Source organism: Theobroma cacao, chromosome 7, assembly GCF_000208745.1.
Source record: "Theobroma cacao cultivar B97-61/B2 chromosome 7, Criollo_cocoa_genome_V2, whole genome shotgun sequence".
Taxonomy (NCBI): domain Eukaryota; kingdom Viridiplantae; phylum Streptophyta; class Magnoliopsida; order Malvales; family Malvaceae; genus Theobroma; species Theobroma cacao.
In genome coordinates this window covers 1,886,711-1,910,811 of record NC_030856.1, presented here as the reverse complement: position 1 = coordinate 1,910,811, position 24,101 = coordinate 1,886,711, and the positions used below count along the sequence as shown (strand labels likewise).

General features: G+C 35.5%; 4 protein-coding genes across 4 annotated transcripts; 1 reads left to right on the top strand and 3 right to left on the bottom strand.

Moving 5' to 3' along the window:
- Positions 91-3,085, top strand: LOC18593497 (protein AMN1 homolog). The gene is made up of 6 exons (XM_007020751.2): positions 91-361; positions 536-663; positions 1,354-1,523; positions 1,594-1,671; positions 2,113-2,257; positions 2,375-3,085. The coding sequence occupies exons 1-6, from the start codon at positions 247-249 to the stop codon at positions 2,786-2,788; spliced, it is 1,050 nt and encodes a 349-aa protein (XP_007020813.2). The 5' UTR covers positions 91-246; the 3' UTR covers positions 2,789-3,085.
- LOC18593496 (calponin homology domain-containing protein DDB_G0272472) lies at positions 3,742-9,730 on the bottom strand. The gene is made up of 8 exons (XM_018125115.1): positions 9,580-9,730; positions 6,847-9,451; positions 6,611-6,748; positions 6,328-6,507; positions 5,855-6,049; positions 5,172-5,270; positions 4,500-5,093; positions 3,742-4,392 (listed from the first exon to the last, which is right to left on the bottom strand). Exons 2-8 carry the CDS (start codon positions 9,433-9,435, stop codon positions 4,033-4,035), a joined length of 4,155 nt encoding a protein of 1,384 aa, XP_017980604.1. The 5' UTR covers positions 9,436-9,451; positions 9,580-9,730; the 3' UTR covers positions 3,742-4,032.
- LOC108662697 (aconitate hydratase, cytoplasmic-like) lies at positions 16,094-17,027 on the bottom strand. Its single transcript, XM_018124167.1, has 4 exons — positions 16,908-17,027; positions 16,651-16,767; positions 16,292-16,534; positions 16,094-16,162 (listed from the first exon to the last, which is right to left on the bottom strand). The coding sequence occupies exons 1-4, from the start codon at positions 17,025-17,027 to the stop codon at positions 16,094-16,096; spliced, it is 549 nt and encodes a 182-aa protein (XP_017979656.1).
- Positions 16,728-23,080, bottom strand: LOC18593495 (aconitate hydratase, cytoplasmic). The gene is made up of 18 exons (XM_018124661.1): positions 22,627-23,080; positions 22,218-22,322; positions 21,846-22,006; positions 21,671-21,763; positions 21,379-21,564; positions 21,038-21,199; positions 20,637-20,781; positions 20,392-20,534; positions 20,230-20,286; positions 20,063-20,142; positions 19,907-19,982; positions 19,244-19,429; positions 18,817-18,884; positions 18,565-18,683; positions 17,976-18,097; positions 17,474-17,572; positions 16,908-17,387; positions 16,728-16,767 (listed from the first exon to the last, which is right to left on the bottom strand). Exons 1-17 carry the CDS (start codon positions 22,931-22,933, stop codon positions 17,043-17,045), a joined length of 2,454 nt encoding a protein of 817 aa, XP_017980150.1. The 5' UTR covers positions 22,934-23,080; the 3' UTR covers positions 16,728-16,767; positions 16,908-17,042.

Here is a 24,101-nt window from a genome sequence, read left to right as displayed (position 1 = left end):
GAAAGTACCGAAGTAACCCTCCATTTTTGTGGGAGCAATGGGCTTTTTAGTAAATATAGTTTCCAAAAAAGGAGCATGAAAAAGAGTTTGTTTTTAAAATTGTAATTTGTTAGAAGTCGGCTATTGTTTCGTGGTCTGAGAGAACAAAAAGGACCGAACTTCATTCAAATCCCCGACAAATCTCAATCGCCTCTTTTTTCTCGACGAAATTGGAATATCAGAACGAAGAGAGAAAGAAAAATTTTGATGGAAAAAGGAAAATCTGCCGCCAAAGCATTAGAAATCTCGTTGAAGAAGCTCGATTTGAACGCCGATCGGAACTCCAAATCGTCTCATTCGATCCCCTCTCTACACTCTTCCAGTAGTCTCCTTTCTCCCTCGCTTGAAATTTCTTAATTTTCAAGTTATTTAATCATTGCAAAATAGAGTTATGGAATTTCTGTTTGTGATTGAAACTGAAGGAACGAGAGAATAATGCAAATTTATTATTTTTATTGAAAATTTTTGAAAAAAAATATTACGTTTTTGATGATAGGGTTACGCGTTGAGAAGAATAAACCTCCTAGTTTAGTGAGCTTGTGCCTCGGAGTTGTTGGCCGGCATTTGGAGGATATTGTGGAGGATTTGAGTGAGATTGCTGTTAGTTTTCCCGCGGATATTAAGGTGAAGAACTTAATGATAGCTGTTCATCCTTAGTTGTTTGTAGTAACAATGAATATGTTACGATTTGTTTTGCTATAGTTTCGTCCTTTTGTTCTTTTTGAGTTGTTGATGAATTAGGTTGATAGTTACATCCTATGGGTGATGTATGCATTATCATTCGTTTCCCCAGGGTTATAGTTTGATTCTTTCGGTTAGGAGAATGGTAGTTTATTCGTTGTTGAATTGCTTAATGATATGTTATCAATTCATCCTTTCGTTCGTTTCGGGTTGATGATGAATTTGTTAACAATTTGTTGCCTAGGTTGATAGTTCCATCCTATGGATGATGAATGCATTATCATTTGTTTCCCTAGGGTTATAGTTCAGTTCATTCCGGTTAGTAGAATCGGAGTTTATTTGTTGTTGAATTGCTTAGTGATGAATCTGTATCAATTTATCCTTTTGTTCCTTTCAAGTTGATGATGAATTTGTAAACAACATTTTGCATATGTTGATAGTTCCATCTTATCAATGATTAATGCATTATCATTTGTTTCCTTAGGGTTTTAGTTTGATTTATTTGGTTAGGAGAATTGTAGTTTATCCATTGTTGAATTGCTTAAGGATATGTTTCCAATTTGATATCTAGAATTGTTGCTCGAGAAGCTTTGCATTAGTATTTTCCTAAAGCTTATTAATGGATGATGGCAGATAACATTGGCAGCAATTGCAAGGAGAAGAAAGTTACTAAATGATGATGTCATTGTCTCCTTAGCTGATAGTTCGTGGGAAATTCTTGACCTTTCTGGTTCAGATGTTTCAGATTTCGGCTTAGCAAAAGTAGCTGAAATGTGCAAATCTCTTTGTGCTGTGGATATAAGGTATGAATTGTTGGAATCATCATTTGAAATCAATTAATAAATCAATTACTGAGACAAGTTCTTAACGCAGCCAATGCAACAAAATTACTGCCAATGGTGTATCAGAACTTGTGCAGCACTGCCATTCATTGGAGACGTTGAGATGCGGGTAAGCTCTCATCGGCATGCACTTTATTCATTAGGGGTTTTTAGCATGCAGTTCTCATCAGTTTTCAATGTATAAGTTCTGCGAATTTATGGGTTCATTATGAGTACCAAGCTGATATTAGATGAGATGTATGTAGCATAAACAGACATGAAATATTTTGATTGAACGGTATTAGTTTGCAAAGAATGAAAAGGCACTACCATTTTAAAATCTTCAGAACTTGTCACACTTTCAACATATAGAAATTTATTTTACTAAAGTTTTTCGTGCATGCAACTAGTTAGACTTGGTACTTTCAACCTCTTTTTTACTGTTTCAATAGCATGAAATGAAATCAGAACTGGATATTTGGGTTTTTTTTTTTTTTTTGAAAGGCGATATTTGGGTTTGACTAGGGGTATAAACCTCATAACAGGCTATGAACCAAAGTTAATATTGCAGAGGGTGCCCTGCGAGTGAGTCTACAGCCCGAAGATGCTTGGGCATATTGAAGCCAAAGCTGAACGATGTGGGGGGAGATTCTTGGGAGGAGCTTGATACCATGGAGATTGGTCATGGCGCACAGTCTTTGCGTTGGCTTGTGTGGGTATGGACTCGCTCTTATGGAGTTTTACTCTTTGTCCTTTCAATCTTGTGACACTTTACTGCTTGCTCTTCTTCTTCGGAGTGTTTGTTACAAACCCTATCACTTCTTTTTTGGCAGCCAAAGATTGATAAAGACTCACTGGAGATGTTGTCTACCGAATGCCCACGGATAATAGTAAATCCAAAGCCATCACTATTCAGCTTTAGAGGAACCGAAGTTCCCAGGGAAGCATTGCCTGATGTTGCTTTGGATGATCCCATCATCAAGGACATCGATCCCAAAACATGGGTTTTCTGCCGGTTTACACCAAAGGCCATATCCCAAACTCTTTCAAGTCCCAACGAGTTATCCCTGGCGGAAAAATTTAGACTCGCCTTTGTGGAAAGAGACATGCGCTTAGCTCCAAAGCGTGCAAAGAATGCAAGACAGCATCAGCGTCGCGCAGAGAGGGAGTGGATGATGACAAGCACCAGAGCCAAGGCATTAGCTCTGGCCTCACAAGCAAGCAAATCTCTACATGGTCGAAGCTGAACCATTCTAGCTTTCCATCCTTAATGTTCCTTTTTGGTTGTAAATTAGAAACTGTAAAGTATGCTAGTGAATGAAGGAAAGTAAGGGTATGGTGATTAACTTTGGTTTTGCATTTTGGCTATATCCATCATTGTCTTCCTCTAGGAGGCGGCTGATGGAAACTTGGGAGATACATTGGAGAGCCTAGTGAGAGTTGTGGATATTTTGTTTTTAAAGTAAAATGTTATACTTTTCGTACTAAAACATCCTGCATCTGTGAAGTTAGGGCTGTAAATCATGAGTTTCATTCACACTTAAGAGCTGTGTTAATTGAACGAGTGAGTCTGACCTATTTGTTATTTTTGCATGGAGCACTGAAATCTAATGGGTAAGATACTTGTTAATTTTGAAGTATTTGAAATTAAAGCCGTGTAAAATTTAATTAATCACATAAATCATTGCTTAATTCCCGAATGGTGATTATTAATACTCTTGAAAAACTCAATTCAAATCCGTACCGGCAATAAAAATAAATTTAGAATCAATTTTTATGTATGTTATTAATAAAAATTAAATAATTAATTTAATACATAAAATTAAAATTTAATATGTATAATTGAATTCGAATAATAATCATACTATGAACTACCTGAACCTATCCAAATCAGATTATAAGATATTCTCATTCTACTTAATCAACTCGAGTAGTACAAAATTATATCGAGTCAAATAATGCAAGTACCTGATTATATATTAACCAATACTGTATTCACCCTATTATCTTCTTAATCCTAGGCTATTAAATCAGGCAGGACTGATCTTTCCATCTTATAACCAAAGGATCCCAGGCCACATTTTCAGAAAGGTTAGTTTTCCAGGTATGAGTTTAAGGGATTCTCAATATCATCTGTCAACATTGATCTTCTTTCTGACATAAAACACAAAGAGAGAGAGAGGAAAGGAGGGAGAAGAGATAAGGAAACCAATATTACTTATTATATAGAGCATCATCATCAATACCAACTTGAAGCAATACCAGGGGAAATTGTTCTTTCATATTAGCATTTGACAGAAACCAATCTAATGAATGACGTGAACGGCCACTATGGTAATTGAATACAAAGTAGGGGAAAAAAAATAAGAAATAATAATAATAATAACAATAAAGAACACCCTGAGAAGAGCACAAAAGAATTGCCTATCTATGGAAAATATCCACCAAGCCTCTGTTGATTACCCTACTTATTAAGCCAATATTAATAGATCTAGAAGTAAAACCTTTGCAGCCCAAAGTTGGAAAAGAAGTTACCGTTTCCGACCAACAACAAGGCGAAGATAACCAAGGTGGTGAGAAGGACCCACATCCATGGCTGCATCCTTCTCTTGCCCCGGTTGCGGAGAGGAGGGGGAATAGATTTTGCCTTGCTCTGCTTTGTGAACTGCGATGGCTTTTGAGGCCTTTTTGCCACAATCACCAGTTTCTCTTTGTTTTCAGATTCTTTTTGAGTTTCAGTGGGAGTTTCAGAAGCTGGAGCAGGTTCGACTTCATCTGTGGCATTTGCATCCCCTGCTGCAGCTGTAGCCACCTTTCTTTTTTCCTTCTTCCTTGCCCTCTTTTCTCTTTCCTGCATAAAGAATAATTATGCTGAATCAGTACAGCCACAAGCAAAAATATTATACTTCACGAAGAACTGACTGAACAGAATATTGTTGTATGGTCAAAGGAATTCACCTTCTCTTTCTGTTCAGCTTCTTTTTGAGCTCTTAGGGCAGCCCTGGCTTGGGCCTTCTCTGCAATTCGCCTCTTCCTCTCCAGTGCCTCCTTAGCTTTAGCTATCTCCTCCAACCGACGTTGCTCCCTCAGTTTAGCTGCTTCCTCTTCCTTTCTCAAGTCCTCTTCCTTCCTAGCCAATTCCTCTTCCTCCTTTGCTCTCTTTGGTTTTTCGTCTCTTGCCTCTTCAATTTCATCCCTGGAAGAGGCAGTTGTTGAGCCACTTACTGGATGAACAGATTTCACAGACTTCTCTGATTTACTTGTCTGATTCTTTTGCTCCACAGCCTTTGTCACAGGTTTATCATTTGTCTTTTCAGCTTTTGCAAGCACTGGTTTCTCTTGTATTCGTTCTTCCAAAGTTGAGCTGGACACAGTATGATCCTTAGCCACTCTTCCATTCACTACTTGAGGAATTACAGGTGGCTCTTCATCAGGACCAAGTGCACGGCCATCCATTGTCCTCAGTCTTCTTAGTGTGCTCCTGACATTGCATCTCATATATTCTTTACGGAATTCATCATTGTTGTTCCATAAGTCCATAACTCTCTCCACCTAAACCATTAACTGTTTAGATAAAATCTCATAGAAAATTTTAGTATAAAAGAATTAAAACGAATGCTATGGGCTCACCTGGTTAACACACAGATTTTGAAGTGCCTCTTTATCCCCTTTCAAAGCCAAATCATTCGCTGTCTTTGCATCATCCCTGTACTGCCAAAAATATTTGCTCTGCAGATTTCAAGCAAGAGTAGGCTCAACCTCATTTTATCAATAATTTTACTTTCATTGTGTAAAAACAGCTTAGTAGTTTCCATAAGCAATATATAATCAGAACAGTGATCTCAATTGAAAACGAACTAGAGGAATGGTAATCAACCTCAGCAAGAAGTCTAGAAGATAAGAAGCAGTCATCTCAATTGACTTTAAACGAGTTTGACAGTAGATAATAAAACCACCAATTTAGTTCCATCAATAATACTTCCCCAAATCACCAGATACAGCAAGAAAAAAAGAATTGGAAAAACAGCATTACAGCAATTACAATATTGAATTAAAAGGATGAAACAAATAATGCATCATGCATCATAAACTAATTCTCAATAACTTCTTCATCTCATCATTTTCACAATGTGATTCAACAATTTGAATAAGTTTCAAAACACAATGTGCAGACCTAACTGCCTATGTATGATCACAAGCATCTCTCAGTGTACACACATGGTCACCAGGTATCAGCATGCACGTGGCAGCAAGATAAAATGATAACCGTCTTCGAATACATGATATAAAAGGCTTAAAGGTTATTAAAGTACCTTCTCATATGATAGTTTCTTCAAACCCTGCAACTGTGCATATGCTTCTTGTCGAATGTCATCTGCAGCTTTGAACTGGGACAGCAACTTGTTTAACTTTTCAGTTTCATCATAATATTTTTTCTTAGCAACCTTAGTGACTGCCTCAGCCTTCAGGAGATTGTCTTTTAATTGGTCTACTTCCTTCTTTAAAGACTGTAGATGCAGAAGAGTAAAAACAGTATTAACACTACAAAGCAAAGATTAATGGTTCCAACAGCTAACAAAGTGGATATCATCCAGCATTAATTAGTATCAAAGACATTAAGCCAAGGAAAGACTCCCTAGTTTCATCTGTAATTCTTCACAACTTTAATATACACGATAAGGTGGATCTATAATCATAGAATGCATTATTCAGTGGGGTAATAGAAGTAATAGAAAAAAGATAAAGGGTCAAGGCAGGAATAAAAAGGGCAAATTGAAATTACTACCTTCAGGCGCTTTTCAATTTCTTCTTTCTGGTCCGAACCCTGCTGAACTTCATCATGCCTACCCCTATTAGAAGAGAGCTGGTCACGAACTTGCTTTAATTGGTTGATTTCACGAACTAACTGCTTTTCTTCCTTAAGAGGCAGCGTTTCATGTTGTATCATGTGTTCCATGTTTCGTATCTGCTTACAGGTGATATAATTAGAACAAATAATCATATCATATCATGAAAAAGCAGATTCAGACAAAAATATATTCCTTAAAAGGAGTAAAAAAGGTGCTTACCCTGCCATCAATATCATCAATGTTAATCACAGACTGAATAGAATCTATTTCCTGGCGTTTGGACCTAAGCAAGTCTCTTGCTGCTCTCTCTTGGGATCTGGCAGCATCAAAATTATCACCATATTCCTTGCAAGTGGCCTATTTATTGAAGCATTTACCAACCATAAGAAAAAAAAAAAAACAAAGTACTGTATGTTGTTTAGCAATATGATAAAGCATTTTATAAAGATCCTTACCCTCTTGCTTTGCATTTCAATTCGAATTGCATCCCGACTTTGAGTTTTTTCATCAACTCTAATCTGAGCAAGTCTGATTTTTTCTTTTAAATCTTCGTCATCATATCTTGGGATCCTGATCAAGAAGTAAAATGGCCTTTTTCTTTCAACCTCATCAATGCCCTCTTGTTCTTTGCATGTTTTACCATCATTAGCAACACTACCAGATTGAGTTCCTTCATTTATGACAGCACAATTTTGTTCACTACCATTAGTATCACTATTCGATACTCCAGATTCATGTACAATGCCATCATTGCCAGTAATATCCCTGTTACTCACAGCAGAGAAATTTTCAACTGCAGGAGGTGCTTTCCCATCATTACCTAGAGGAGCAGCCAGACTACTATCCCTTTGAACATCAGCCACAGCCAATTTTTCATCTTTATCACCAACATTGTGGGGCTCAATGCTATCTTCAGCAAGCTCTGTTGAAACCCCAGCCTCTTCAGAGACAATAGAATCAGAATTGATCTTTGTTTCTGATTTCAAACCATTGGCTAGGCAACTTAACTTAGTATCATCATCAACAGAACCATTCACAACATTAATTTCTACCTCTGAATCCACAACATGATGGGAATCTGAACCCCCTCTGCTATTCTCATCTGACTTTATGACTTCAGTTTCTGCCTTCTCATCATCAACAGACTTTACGACTTCAGTTTCAGCTTTCTCATCATCAACAGTAGAAGATGGTAATGTTTCAGCCGTATTATCAACAACACCACTTTCAACTGTTACATTTTCGAGTGTAACTGTGGAGGGAGATCTTTCCACAAAATCAGCAGAAGCCCCAGTGCCAATATTTGAATCAGCTGTTGTATCACTAGAACCCCTTTCAACAGTTACATTCTCATCTGTAACAGGGGAGGGTGTGCTTTCTACGATTTCAGAAGACTGACCTTGTTGTGAGTTTTGACTTGAATCAACTGAGTCGTTAATCACAACTGTCTCTGAATAGAAACCCTGAGTGTGATCATCCTGCAAGGCCTCTCCACGTTCATCAGAAATGGAACCGCTAACAGCATCTTTTTCTAAATCAGCATCAGCCTTTGGAGACAAACCTTGTTCAGAATTACCTTCCAAGTCCAACCCACCTTGCACAGGAACCTCATCCCTAGCTGTTAAATCTTCCTCACTTTTAACCGGTTCATTGTCTGGGTGCACGGTTTCAGGCATTTCAGAGAACCCATTTTGTTCAGTCCTGTCTCCATTACCATTAGAGACAGGACCATGACAATCAGCTTCAGCCTCAACTATGTTAGAGGACTCATTCTGTTCAGGCTTGGAAACTTCTGAAACAGTATCCTCCACACTTTCAGCAGGTAAACAATCCCCGTTAGAATCAGAGACAGAGACAGGAACACCATCATTCTGTTCAGGCTTGGAAACTTCTGAAACAGTATCTTCCACACTATCAGCAGGTAAACAATTCCCGTTACTATCAGAGACAGAGACAGGAACACCATCATTCTGTTCAGCCCCGGAATCAGTAACAACAGCTTCTGAAACAGTGTCTTTGGCACTATCATTAGGAAAAGCATCCCCATTACTGTCAGAGACAGAGACAGGAGGAACCCCATCATCAGATACAGGCAATTCAGAAACCCCATTCTGTTCATGATCGGAACCAACAGCACCTTCAGAAACAGTGTCCTTGGCGCTATCAGTAGCTAAAGCATCTCCACTGCTATCACCATCATCAGGTACAGCCGTTTCAGAGTCCTTATCATCTTTTGACCTGGAATCGACAACACTGTCTTTGAAACTATCATTAGCCAAACTACCTCCATTACTATCACCATCATCGGCTACAGCCGTTTCAGAGTCCTCATTTACTTTTGACCTGGAATCGACAACACTGTCATTAGCCAAACTACCTCCATAACTATCAGAGACAGAGACAGAAGAAACCTCATCACTCTGTTTACCACTGGAATCAACAGCAGCAGCTTCTGAAACAGTTTGTTTAGCAACACCATTAGCTGAACCATCTCCATTACTATCAGAAACAATTTCAGGCGATTCAGAGACTCCATTCTGATTAGCCCTGGAAGTTTCCGAAACACCATCTTCTACATTAGTAGCAGAAACAGGACCACTCTCAAAAAGATCCTCCGGTTTGTCTTCGACAACAGGACCCTCCACGTGGCACAATTCCGTTGATTCCTTGTCCTGATCCAGAATTCCAATACAAGATCCATCCTCTCCTTCCAAATCCTTAACCAAATCAGATTTAGATTCCACTTCTCCTTTAATCTCCAAATTCTCAACTCCCTGATCTTCGCCACCAATGCCAATGCCGTTTTTCTCAAGATCCGACTCCACTGAGTCGCCATGCACTGCTTCGTCTCCGTTAACGAAAACGTAACCGTCACCGTCACCTTCTTCCTTAACAGTACTCCCATTGGCGCCATTGGAAAGATCGTCCTTTTCCTTCTCCTTCTCCTCCTCCTTATCTTTCTCCACCACAATCTCAACCTTGGATGAAGACGATGCCACCTCCTCCTCCGCCACATGCACCACCGTCACCTCCTCCGCCGTCATTATCGCTCTCAATTAACTGAACATATAAAAATTCAAAATTTAGATCCAAATTACACTTTGCAAAATTCAAAAAAAAAACCCATTTTTTTCTTTCAAAAATATAGATCTTAATCTTCCAAAAAAGATAAAAGATTCAAAACTCACTCTAACAAAAATGGAAAGACCAAATGCAGGAGCCGGAGTTCGGCGTCGCCAATGCCGGAGAAGGCGGGATCAGACTGAATCAAGAGAGAAAGCTTGAGAGAGAGAGAGAGGAAATTATATGAAGTAAAGCTGGAGGAAAGTTTGAGAAGGAAAAAAATATATATAAAAGAGAGAGAGAGAGAGAGGAAGGAGTCTTGTCCGTATGAAACTCTTCTCTTTTACTAGCAATTCTTTTTTCTTTAATTTCAAACAGACTTTTCATTTTTTTTATTTAATTATTATTGTTTTTTACTATTAATCTCACATTTCGCATGGTTTTATTAATGGATGCAATGTAATGCATTCTACGTATCAGTATCACCTATATAAATTTTTTACGGGTTTATATTCGATACAATGTTAGTGTATAATATTTATAATCGAGCACTTGACTAGGTAATATCATCTTATTTTTACAGGTTTATATTCGATACAGTATTAAAATCTCATAAATACGTAAAACTAAAAATGTAAAAATATTTTAAAATAAATAACTTTAAAATTATTTATTAACAAAATGAAAATATTTGATATGTTAATAAATAATTATACAAAACGGTAAATTGGGTTTTTTATTATTTTTATGTTTAAATAAGTTTTGTCTAAATATATTTTGAAAATTTGTTGGTGGATTTTGTTAATTATGTAAAAGTATTATTTGATTATTTGATGATGGAGAGATATATATCAAATTTGGATATCATGAAGTAAGGATGATATCACGAATGAGATAACCCACTATGCGTTTGAAAAGCATATCCCATATGGCATTTGGCCATCCTTTTGCCCACTTTCTAAGAGAGGAGTGTTAATGGTGAGATAAGACTTTCATTTCAATTAAATGAATAGTAAAAAGGAAGATTTAAAAATATTAATATTTATAATAATTTAAAAAAATTTTAATTTAAAAAAAAAATTAAACTCTCGAACATTAGAGCCTTAAATCTCTCATTAGAGCCTTAAATCTCCTTTTTTTTCCTCAAATTATAAACTTAAATAATTATTATATACAATGACTAACGATATACTATTTGCTGTTATATATAACATAATCACGTGACTCATTTTATAAATTGCCAATAAATTAAATCAATTATCATGTGATCATATCAACTGTCACATGACCATGATAATTACTACATGAACAAAAAAAAATAATTAACATTAAAATTGACTATCATTAAAATTAAGAATAAGGTATTTTGATGAAGCAATGGGTTCTTTTAGTTGACCCAAAGCTTCAATTGCCTAATTCTTATTGTTATTCTTATAATATTTGAAGCGAACAATGCAGCTCAATCTCTTCTTGTTCTTTGGATCAGTCCAAATTATACCTTTTGCTTTTGTTGGTTGAAAGATGAATAAGGTTTTCCTTTTGGTGGTCTCATCTACTAATTCTTTCCTTTTGATTTTGGCAAAAAAAAAAATATTTTTTTTCCTTTAATTTGCTATAATAAATTTGGGTTCTATGTTGTAGAGGTACATTGACAAAAATGTTGTCTAATAATTACTTGCCTTTAACATTCTTTTTCATAAAAAAATAAATCGAGACAAGTGAACACTTAAAAAAAATCTAAAAACTTCTAATGGCATGAATATAATACAAGATATAAGATAATGACATACACATTTCCTATTAAGTAATAGTCAGATTTCGACTAAATTTGTGACTAGAAAGTATTGATCAAAAAAATCAATGAAAGCAAGATATAAAAGCTTTTAATTGCATGAATATGATACAAGATATAAGACGAGGACATAGTCGTTCCACATCATTCATAATCTGATTTCAACTAAATTTGTGAACAATAATGAAAGATGTAGCGAAAAGTACTGATTGAAAAATATAAAAGTAAACCAAACCGATTTCACACAATAGATGGTGAGATATACCAAAGAATATTTAATAATTGCATTTCAAAATCTAGAAAAATCATGACAAAAAATCCAAAAGAGGGTCTTTTTTTTCAAAAAAAAGAAAGGCAAAAAACATAAAATTCAATCAAAGGTGGGAACAAAGGGAGTGGGGACAAAAGCTCAATTGCGGAAACGCGCCAAAGAAAGGGTGTAAAAATGGGAACATAGGAAACTTTTGATCAAGGTAATGAGATAGAGATGAGGTATAAGGATTCGCCCTTTCTTGGCAAAACCAAGGCCATTTTGTCTCAAATTTATGATAGGAGGAAAAACCATGTGAGAGGGAGGGAGTCTTCATCAACATACATAATTCCCCCCATTCAATGCGACAACTCAAGGGATCTTCAAAAGGAATCCAAAGTATTGAAATATAATTCAGAATCGAATTTTTTTCAGATTTTTATATTAATTTCAGGGTTTTTTACATGTTAATCCTATAAATTTATCTGTCGAAAAATCGATTTATTCTGATTAAAATTTGATAAGTTTTTGTTATTGAAATCTCCAATCAAACTCGAAGAATTGACTCTCGATTTAATGATTTTTATACACAATAACATAAAGGTCGATCTATTATTATAAGATTTAGGATCGATCTAGATCAATACTATATACTAATGCTATATATAAGTCCAAAAAAAAAAAGGAGGAGAAAGGGGATATTCGTGCATATACACATTTTTTTTTGTGTTTCCAGGCCTGTCGGCAGCCATAGCCTATTTGAAGGGTCGTTCTCCTGTACCTTTTATTGTCCCTTTCTTTGAAGTAATTTTCTACTATATATTGATTGACAACTAGCAGATAACTTTAATTCAATTAAAAATAAATATAAAGAGATAACTTTGACTAATTAGTAGCTTTTGATCCTCAATTTGTAACTAATCACAGATAAGGTCGAATCCATTTTAAAATTAATAACAAAATAATAAAATTAATTTCATGTCTTCTGACTACGAAAAACATGGAATTTCATTTTATGAAAATTAAAAAAAAAAAAAGCGAGAGAATGAAATTCAAAGCTATAAAACTCCAATTTAACATCAATGATATCCTAAGAAATTAATTTAACTTTAATTGATATGTTGTGGTCCTTTCTTAAGGTTCAGAATATTTTTGTTTGACATTTTGTAAAGTTTCTGAGTTAATAGTAACAAATTTAATTGGCATGGTGTAGTGTCTTATCTATAGATAGGTTTGGTGTACAAAATGGACCAAAGAAGGAGCCGTGCCCTTAGCTTTATAGTAGCATTGATTTAGACATATTATGATTCCATTGGGACCATTTTGTGCCATTTGATTTTTCGATAGATAACATGGGGGTGTTCATCTTTTTAACAATGTCACCATCCCGCTTTTTGTTTTGCTAACATCTCACATTAAATGAGCTTCCACCTAGCTCAACCAATACAAATCTTGAATCTTTTTTATGGGTTTTTTTGCTAAATATGCTATTAAAAGCAATATTTTCATGAAACGTATCAAAAATCATTAAAATTATTATCTGTCGAGTACTATATCGGGTATGATAAAATACTTATAAATAGCACCTTAACGAGTGTTTTACAATATCGATAGCAAAACCCTTCACTCGTATTCGATTGGCTTAGTAAAAAAATGTTAACATCAAACACAACATTTTTTACCCTAAAATCTAATTATTGAGATTCGTTAGTAGCAGCCCTAAGAACACGATGTGCCAGCCTTATAAATGACATATCTGTCATGGGCTAGCATGAACAAGAGCCAGCTGCCAAAGAAAAATCAACCTATACAGATATCTTAATCTAATTCTCAACTTTCTTATAGTCTTTTTGCACAAAAAAAAATTCAAGATTCATGAACCACAATAAAGGGGGAAAAGATCCATTTTGTGCAAGTGTACTTCCTATGTACTCAATTCTCTAACTATTCTACACATATTTGCTTAAGATATAAGAAATTTTTGTGTGTCAAGCTGTGAAAAGCCAGCAAAACAAAATTTGGGTCAATGTCATTGGTAAGAGTTTGAGAATTAGGAGTGAGAAATAAGTAAAAGTGTTTGGGAAATAAAAAAAAAAAGGGTAATAGAAAGTTAGTGTCAGCACATGTTTCTTAACATAATATAAAAGGGTCAAACATGGTTCCCTTAAAGAGAAAAATAAATGTTTGGTACTAAAGCAATCTACCTTGTTATCAGCAGATAGGAAAACAAAACAAAAAAGAAAAACATGTTGGGCTACAATTGGAGCAGCTTCCCACATGGATCCACATGAACATTTTTGTTTCTATTTTTTGGGGGTTTTTTTTTGGAGTGTGCATGGGAATTGAAAGACTTTGGGATTTTGATTAACTCACTATATTTAACAAAGATGGGTTTCATTTCCTAGATCTAGATCAACAGATCATGGAATTTGCATTATGGTTTTCTTATTGTTTGGATCACCCAAGTTTTCTTGAGTTTATTCCCCTTGGAATATGCCATATGCCATCAAGAGTTTAAGACCATTAATTATTTTCTTTTTGGTCTTAAGTAGATCTTGAACAGCTATATTAACAATGTTTGGTTCAAAACAGGCAAATGACTTCAAAATTTTTCAATTTTAATTTGTACTTTTAAAGTACTATTTCCACAATGATAGAAGATAGAAACAAAATGTACCTTCTAACAATTTTTTTTTTAAAAAAAATACTAAGATGTACCATGAACTATTGAGCATGCTGCTCGTATCCCAACTATTATTTCTTTAAACTTATATTTTATATAAGATAAATTTTATAATTTTAATTTTTCTCATAAGCATAATGTGTTTTTCTTCCCAATTAGTTTATGTGAATATATTATGTTCTCGGAAAAAGGTTACATCATTAATTTTCCTAAATAAAATTTTTCAAATAGCCTCAATTCAAAAACTAAAAAAAAAAATTGATAATTTGTAAGAAAAATTAACAGTATAATCCCTTCCGAAAACAGAATTTATTCACAAAAATTAACAGAGAAATTAAAAGCAGATTCGAAACCACATGGAGTGTACAAACTATTTTCTTTTGTCGTTAGTCTTTGGCATTTTACTCATTAAAATAATTGGGTATCGGTCAATTAGTTCATGGGGATCCAGCCCTTCAATTAATAACGATATAAAATCAAAGAAGAACCTGTTTTTTGCAGAGGTGCCAATAGTAGAATTCCATTTGTTTAATCATTTTAAAGTCAAAAAGGCAAAGCTTTCCCATCTACCCCTAACTTTGAACAAGTAAAATTGGAAAAGAAATATTCAAAGTAGCATGTATTTACTGGCATGATAATGACAGCTTTCTGGAAGGAAGTCGATTCATTATCTTATAGGTTAATTCACATAATTAAAGTCATTCTTACTTAAACTTCAATACATAATCATATATATTCTAACACGCAGTTACACTGTTAGTTGCTTGAAAATGATGTGGTTTTAAATTTTTTTAACTTATCAAACTTTTTCTAGGTTGAAAACCTAAGCTACATTTTTAGCCTAGTGTGGCAATAGATATTTTGTAATCGAATATCTTTAACATTATTTGACACAATAAAATAAACTTAAGTACACTACAAATATAATCAAATTCAAATATAATTTAAATAGTAAAATTACAATCTATCATGGATTTAGGTAAAGATCAAATTGTAGTGTTAAAGTATCCACTACCCGAGCTGAATTATAAAAAAATAATTTTTATTACTAAATTTTAATTATATATTTATTTATAAATTATTTATAATTAATGTAATGCTTACCAAAATTTATTGTTTTAAATATGATTTTAAATTTCAATTTATTTTTTATAAGTTAATTTTAATTTATTAATTCAAAAAAAATGCCCTTATTATGCTCTTATTGCTCGGCTTAAGGTCTACTTAACTGATTTTTACTTTAATGTAAATTCTAAGTTTGAGAATATTTTTTTTTAATTCTTAATTAATTGTATAATTTAACTTATTTATAATTTTTTCTAAATTCTAATATTTAAAAAGTAATGTCTGATCAAGTAGTGTCGAAGATATTAAATTACAAGTTCAAGTAGCATTTTCAAATTCTAACCCAGTAATCAATTAATAGAGTTCGGAGTAAGGTACTTGAAAAATAGTATGTACCTTACCCGTCATCGACCCTTGACGCGTAGCATGATCATTAACAAAGACTACTGCGACACTGTCGGCTCTCGTTTTCCACTGCCCTAACTTGGATCACGGCATTGCCCACGTTCAGACAATTTCCCTACAAAGCTTCGCAAGTTAAAAAAGATGGCAGCTATCCTCAAGGAGACCTCAAACATAATAGCAAATTTTCTATCTCTTCAATCGAATTCAGTGTCAAACAGATCGCGGAAGACATCGCAACAAAATTTCTAGGAAAAAGAAACATATACGATGCAGTAGCAATAACTCATTCTATTAAAAAGGGAGCCATGCAGTGCCTTTCCGAGTCTTATTGAGAAGCTTGTGAAATATCTATCAGTTATTGTGCACCGAAGCCCCCCATACCCCATAAAGAACAATCAAAGCAGATAACAAAGAGAGGAGGCTACTTATTTGATTCTGAATTGTCTACTCCTTGTTTAAATTACGAATGACGAATGGAAGAATGCCACCATGATCGAAGTATGCCAATTCCACCTGCAGACAAATTGTCACTCAAGTTAAATAAGCCTATGTACAAGAAGGAACGACTCACACCATAATATAACGGAACTGCCTACTTGGCAAAGCCCTCCCTCTTTCCTCTTTCTATCACTCTTGACATACCTCTGTATCGAAGCGGACAGTACACGTGAAGGATTTGCCAGTGCCAGTTGTGACGGTAACATCTTGGCCAGGCCTTATCTCACTGATTTTACTTGGAAGATCAATTGAATAGCGCTCATGGCCTGATAATCCTAGAGTATCTGCATCCTCACCAGGCTTGAAACAAAGAGGTATGATTCCCATACCAACCAGATTACTACGATGGATTCTCTCAAAGCTTTTGGCAATAACTGCTTTCACTCCCTGAACAAAGCAGAAAATCATTGGGATGAAAGGGTGAATAAGAGATGGTAGAGAAGAGCTAAAAACAAAAACAACATCAAAACTGTGATACTCTGATATCAAGGATCAGAAAGTACTAAATTAGGTGTCCCCACCAGTAGCATTGGACCCTTGGCAGCCCAATCTCGTGAGCTGCCACTTCCATATTCTGCTCCAGCTAGGATGATAGTGTCTTGCCCAGCAGTTTTGTACCTCTGCAAGTAGAAAATATTCACTATTAGTAATTATAGTCTAAGATGAATCAATGAATTTTTAAATACGAATGCTAAACCCTATTAGTACTTATAGTCTAAGCTGAATCAATGAATTGTTAAATACCAATGCAAACACTCACCATTGCTGCATCATAAACATGAAGCTTATCTCCTGTTGGAATGTGAATTGTCTTTGGACCAACTTCTCCCTGCAAGAGCTTGTTGACAATGCGGATATTGGCAAATGTGCCCCTTGCCATCACTTCATCATTGCCTCAACGACTACCATAAGAATTGAAGTCCTTGTGATTCACCCCACGCTCAAGAAGAAACTTAGCAGCAGGGCTATCCTTGTGGATACTACCTGCCGGAGAGATATGATCAGTAGTAATACTGTCACCAAAATTGACTAAGCAATAGGCATCTTTCACTCCATGTGGGCCTGGTGGTTCTACAGTCATGTTTTTGAAGTATGGAGGTTCATGAATGTATGTTGAGTTTGGATCCCAAGAATAAAGAGTGGAAGCAGGGACAGAAAGCTGATTCCACATAGGGTTGCCCTTTGTGATAGCTGCATATGTGCTCTTGAACATATCAGGCAACACACTAGATTGAACAACCTGTCACAGCGTGGAATTGCACATTATTTGGGCTCAAAAACATTAGCAATATTGTCTCATTTCAAATGGTTTCACTAAGCATTTACCTGTGCAATCTCTTCATTGCTAGGCCATATATCCTTGAAATATACACTCTTACCATCCTTTCCTGTTCCTATGGGCTCTTTCTCAAAGTCAATATCAACCTGAAATATCACAAAAGGAGTAAAGGATTCAGCATGACATGTCAAAGATGCCGTTCATGAAAAAGTAATGATGGCTATTGGCAAAAGAGGGAATTGGCATCCTCATAAACCACAATTCTTTCAACTTCTAAATTTTAAATTTGAAAGCTTGGATCAATGATGCATCACTGTCTTGCAAATCTAGCTAGATAAATAGAGTTTTCACATTGAAAATGGTTTGAAAACCAGCAAAAGGCCAAGTAACACAAGAGAAAACCTGCAACTCCTAATTTTGAAACTCCAATTGCATGAATGGTATTCAACTGGATTGCCTAAAATAAGAAAAATTACCAGATGCTGCATTTCTATTATATCAAAATGAATAGAAAAACACCGACAATACAGGTAATGATAATATACATACCGTGCCAGCAAGGGCATAGGCAACTACTAATGGAGGTGAAGCAAGATAGTTAGCTCTTGTTAGTGCATGAACACGGCCTTCAAAGTTTCTATTCCCAGAAAGAACTGCTGCAGCAATGATATCTGTAACAGTAATCAATATAGTTATTAGTGAAGTGAAATTAGTGAGCAAGGAACAAAAACTGAGGAAAATGAGAAAGATAATGACAGTAAAAAGAAGGTGCTGAAAAATTGGTGAAGACAGATTATTAGAGAAAAACCAAAAGAACCAATAGGAGCAAACAACAATCCAATTTGTAAGGACACAACCAAGAGCAATATATAGATCAGAACAGTGAACTGGAAGAATTAAGAAGGTAACAAGGATTGGCCTAGAGTCTAAAACCAAAAAAAATTCAGCACACTCAGCAACTTGCTGAAAATTTAACTATAAATAAAGCAGTATAAACTTTTAAGTATCATTGGAGATTATCCCAAATCATCATTGAAAAAGGACCCCAAACTGCCAAGAAAAGGTTTAATCTGTATTGTTTTGAAGCTCTACCTGCAATCATAAAGAAGAAGATTTAGCATATAACATAAAACATTACCATTATCTGAAATTGCAGAAGAAACTGTTTCATCAAGTTCTCCAGAATTCCCAATACAAGTTGTGCAGCCATAGCCAACAATATGAAAGCCCTGCTGGTTCAGATACTTTTGCAGCCCACTAAATAAACCAAAACAACAATCAAATATTACTGTTTTCATAGATATTTTCTTATACTCTTAAAAGGGATGAGATACAGAGACAATATGGATAACTAACTTCTTAAAGAAAATACTGTAAGCAACCAACATACCTCTGGAGCAAATACTTTGTCACAACTCCAGAACCAGGAGCAAGACTTGTTTTAATCCATGGCTTGACCTGGGACATAATAATGTGAAATATATGTTATGAGATAACACAAAAGACTCATCTTCCAGCCGTTCAGAGTTGAGGTTGGTGTCCATTTTTTCTTCAACAACGAGAAAAGAAAACTCACACAAAAAACACCCTCAAGTAAGATCCACAAGTTAAAATGTATAAAAGAGATGATGACATGAGATTATGGTACTCAAGTATAATCCACAACTACTAATGACCAAACTTTAGCAACAGTTGAGGAACATAAGATAATGGTTCAAGGTTTATTCACTTCCTAACAGTTAACGTCCATGCCCAAATAAGGTTCACACCTCAAACGGCTAACAAACAAAGAGCACACTCAAGAAGCTAAAACTAACCTCCAAACCTAGTTCACAAGCCTTCTTAGCAACAAGGCCAGCCCCAAGCATGACACTAGGGTTTGACATGTTTGTACAACTTGTGATAGCTGCAATAACAACACTACCATGCTTAAGTTCAGCAGGCAGGCCATGAAATGTGAACTTAGCAACTTTGTTCTGCTCTTCCTTTGGCACGGCAAAACCCTGCAAGGAAACAAGGATAACATAACTATGGCATGATGTACTGATATATAAATGCATTAAATGTGTTCAAAATTTTATCCATGTAGAATGATGAATGATGGACAACTGACAAGTTTGTTTAAGGTACATATGGAAGTCTACTGGGCCTAAGGCTACCCAAGGAGAGGTAGCACTCTAAACCATAAAGGAAACACCCTTACCAAGGTTTGAACTTGTTTCTAGCAAAGGGATAATGACAACATTTAGCCCTTGTACATTAGAGAAATGTCGAATGTGGTACCTGCACTAAAAAAATGTTCAATGTGGTATCTGTACTTAAAAAATGTTCAATGTAGTACCCAAAATTTATCCCTTATTAAATTTTTTTAGTACAAGGGCTAAATGCCACATTATCCCTTTAGTAAACTTACACTATGGAAAGAAATCAAAGAAGAGGCTTGTGATGAACCAACTGCAAAGGAGCTGTCTGTGTCTAACCTTGAATCCTACAGTTTTATTAAGACATGCATGCCAGTCAGCCTTCATTTCTTTCAAAGGAACTTGGTCATGAGGCCTATTAGAAAGCATCAAAGAAAACTGAAAATCAGAAAAGATAATGAAGACACATTAAAATAATATAAGTAACAGGCATACCGCTTTGGCCCTGAAATACAGGGTTCAACATCAGCAAGGTCCAACTGTAGATAAGAAGAGTGTGCTTTTTCTTGTTGAGGCTGCTCATGGAAATAGTCCTCTTAATGTCAGATTGATGACACCATCTAAATATACATTCCTATCAAAAAGAGTTCAGGAAGCATTGCCTCATTGTAGTCAACAAACATCTTGTTTGCACGCAAATAAGCTTCTATGATTGAAACCTGATATATCAAAAACATATGTCAAACCATCCAGTAAAACCTTAAAAACACTAAGTTGAGCATATTAGCACAAGATAGGAAACCCAAGGAAAAGAAAGAACTCACTGTCTCATCACTTCTACCAGTTAACTTAAGATACTGCAGTGTTACATGATCTACAGGGAAGAAGCCCATGGTTGCTCCATATTCAGGAGACATATTTGCGATAGTGGCTCGATCTGCCAGTGATAATTCAGCCATACCCTCACCTACATGCACATTAAAAATTATAAATCTGATGATAAAGGCACATACATTTGACATAATGGTTAAATATCCTGTTTTGAGAGATTTGCGATCAAAGAGCTAACCATAGAACTCAACAAATTTGCCAACAACACCATGCTTCCTCAACATCTGTGTCACAGTCAAAACCAAGTCAGTGGCTGTGACACCATCACGCAATTTCCCAGACAGCTTGAACCCCACAACACCAGGCAACACCATGCTCATGGGCTGTCAATTTGCAAAATAAAGCATTAGAAGCAACAATAAAATCAATGTTTCATTAAGATAGCAACACCAAGAGTAACATGAAAGCACTTTTAAGTCAAGTCTACAACAGAATAGCTACAAAAGAAAATGAATCATCAAAGTTTGGGGACCAAGCAACTAAATCATATACAGGAAAATAAAGAAGCATATTGCTACAACAAAACAACAAAGGAATTTCTATAATTACATATATTATATAAAATGGGGGAGATATTACCTGGCCAAGCATTGCAGCCTCTGCTTCAATTCCTCCAACTCCCCAACCAGCAACTCCTAACCCATCTATCATAGTTGTATGGGAATCAGTACCAACAACACTATCAGGGTAGAGTATTCCATCAGTGTTAAAAACAACACGTCCAAGGTATTCCAGGTTAACCTGCAATTTCATTGAGAGACATACTCAATGCCAAAGAAAATAAAACAGAACAGAATTAAAGTGAGGCATCAATCAGACACAATTCAGCATATGATCATAATTATGACCCCTTTAAGGACCTCATAATATCTGATAGAGGAAGAATTACACCATAAGTATAAGATACAAAGTGTCTTTACCTGATGAACGATTCCAGAACCAGGAGGAACAACAAGCATATTATGAAAAGCAGATGAACCCCATTTAAGGAAAGCAAATCTCTCTCTGTTCCTCTGAAATTCAAGTTCCATGTTTGCTTGTACTGCATTTTCAGATCTTGCAACATCAACCTGAACTGAATGATCAACAACGAGGTCTACTGGAACCTGGGAGCAAAATAATCTTTTAACAGATGTGTTGTAGTATCTACTGTCAAAGATACTAAAGCCACGCTATAGAAGGAATAAGGGCATGTAAGGGTCAACTACAAACCAAAGGATTAATCTTCTTAGGATCATTGCCAAGATTCTCCATAGCATCCCGCATGCTAGCAAGGTCAACTACAGCTGGCACTCCAGTGAAATCCTGGTTTAAGAGAACAAAGTTTACAATGTGCAAAACATATTTTAATTTGAGATAAGATTCATGATCATATTATGCAACAAACCTGTAAGAGAACACGAGCAGGGTTGAAGGGGATTTCAACTTGCTTCGGTGATGTATTCTCCCAATCAACGATCTTTTCAACATCATCCTTTGTGACTTGAAAGTTGTCACAATTACGTATAGCTGATTCCAAAAGGATCCTTATTGAGTATGGCAGACGGTCTGCATTATTAAAAAGCAACCAATAAATTTTGTGCAGTGATACATATCTACTAGTTTCAGAGTGAAATACAGTAACAGGTTATCTTAATTCACAATATTCATCTGTATCCTGATAAGTAAAAAGCATAACTTAACGTTATACATTGAAAAGATCCCACATAGAGTATGAAGGGAAAACAGTAGATTGGAGGTATGAGTTGCGTCAGCATACCAATTCTTGGATCATTCAAAGCAGGTAAGCTATAGAATCTGCCATACTCTCCACCCCCAGGCCTGGGAAGACTTGTCAACACTCCCTTGAAAGGATGTTCAGAAGCTGTATAGATGCAGAAACATATAAGAAACAGAACACTTTTTAAACAGCAATATTATATTTCCCCATCAACATTTGGAGCATAATACAAAAACATTTCCCGCCAATTTCCTCATCAATTAAAAAAACGAAGACTCCAAAGAGAATTTCTCATCAAAACCAACCGCGAAATCTTATTTTTAACTCTCATTAACATAAAAAAATTACTCAACTAATCACCAAAGTAGCAACCTGCAAGCAAAATCAGCCAAAACAAAAAAAAAATCAATCTAACTTAAACAACTGACTCCAAAAGAGTTACACATACCAATAGTAGCGATCCTCCGGCGGAACCTCTCCATCACCGGAACAGCGATCCTAACCTGAGCACGAAGGCTCCCCGGCGAGTTCCAATCGACGCCGTGGCTCCACCTCGGCAACGAGCACCGCAGCGAACGGAGCGAAGAAGAGAAGCTCAACGACCGGTACTTCTGGTTCCAGAACGAAACGGAAGAAGCAGCAGAAGACTGAGAAGCAATCGGGGACGAAACTCTACTGCACATAGAAGGCGACAACGACGCTGTCGTCGTCGTCGTCGAAGCTAGCCTCGAGGTAAATCGCGCCCTACAATACATCGCTAACGTTTTCCAATTTCTCTAATTTTATTAAACTTTCAAATTAGAAACCCCAACTTCTTTTATTTATTTATTTATTTTTGAAGAAGCTGCTTCTTCTGGAAGGAGAAATGGTAGCAGCTTCTCCCAGTGAGCATCGAAGAAGAAACGAGTGGGTCTGGCGACAGTGAACTGCGGGTTTATATATGGGGAGAAAAAACGGTGGGGATTTTATCTACCGTTGGATGAGGGATAAACGGTGGAGATTTGGTAGGAAGTTTGACTTTGACCCTTGATTTGATATTCTTTAATCATTGTAATTTGTTTTTAAGCTGAGGGAATGATTGTAATATTAAGGTAAACCATTGGCGCGTGGTTGGCACACGTCTAAATGATTTAGGAAATCAATAATTTCATAAAATACCTTATTTGATAATTTAAACTTTAAAGTTCCATTTTATTGATATTTTTACTTTTTATTTATTATTTTTTTTATAAAAACTTAAAAATCAATCAAACAAAATTTATATTTAACTAGTTACAAGCCAGCAACTCAAAAGCAATCAACACAAAATCTATTTCTCAATGATTTAAAACTTGAGTATGTTTTTAATTTTTAATTTTTATAATTTTTTTAATATCATAATATTAAATTAATAAAAAATGGAATGAATTTTGAACTTATAATATTTTAACATATGTGTCTTTAATGTTAAAATTATAGGCTTTTTCACTGATGACAAAGTGACATAAAAATTTACCTAACTCGTCACTAACGTAAGATATTTCATGAGTAAAATTAAAGTCGGATAAACCCGAATAGACAAAAATTGATAATTTCAAAAAAAAAGTGTACTTAATCTTATTAAGGCTTTAATTAATGCAAGTACCTAAAAGTAATACCCTTAGTTAAAAATCAAGTGATGCAAATGTTCTTTCATTCAAGTATTGCTCCCAAACTCAGAAAGGGGAAGAATTTGATCCCTTTAGAGGTTTAAGGGGCTAAATTTTATGTATGGACTCACCAAATCCTTTAGTGGAAGGGGCAGAAGCCTTTTTATTGTCAAAAGGCTCTTCACAAGTACAAGAGGACCGTAGCCTTTCAAGGCCATCTATTTTAGGTTCATTGAAGGACCACAATAGGAAGAGCGAGGCTGGTTCATTGATAGACTTATTCTTTCTTTTTGTC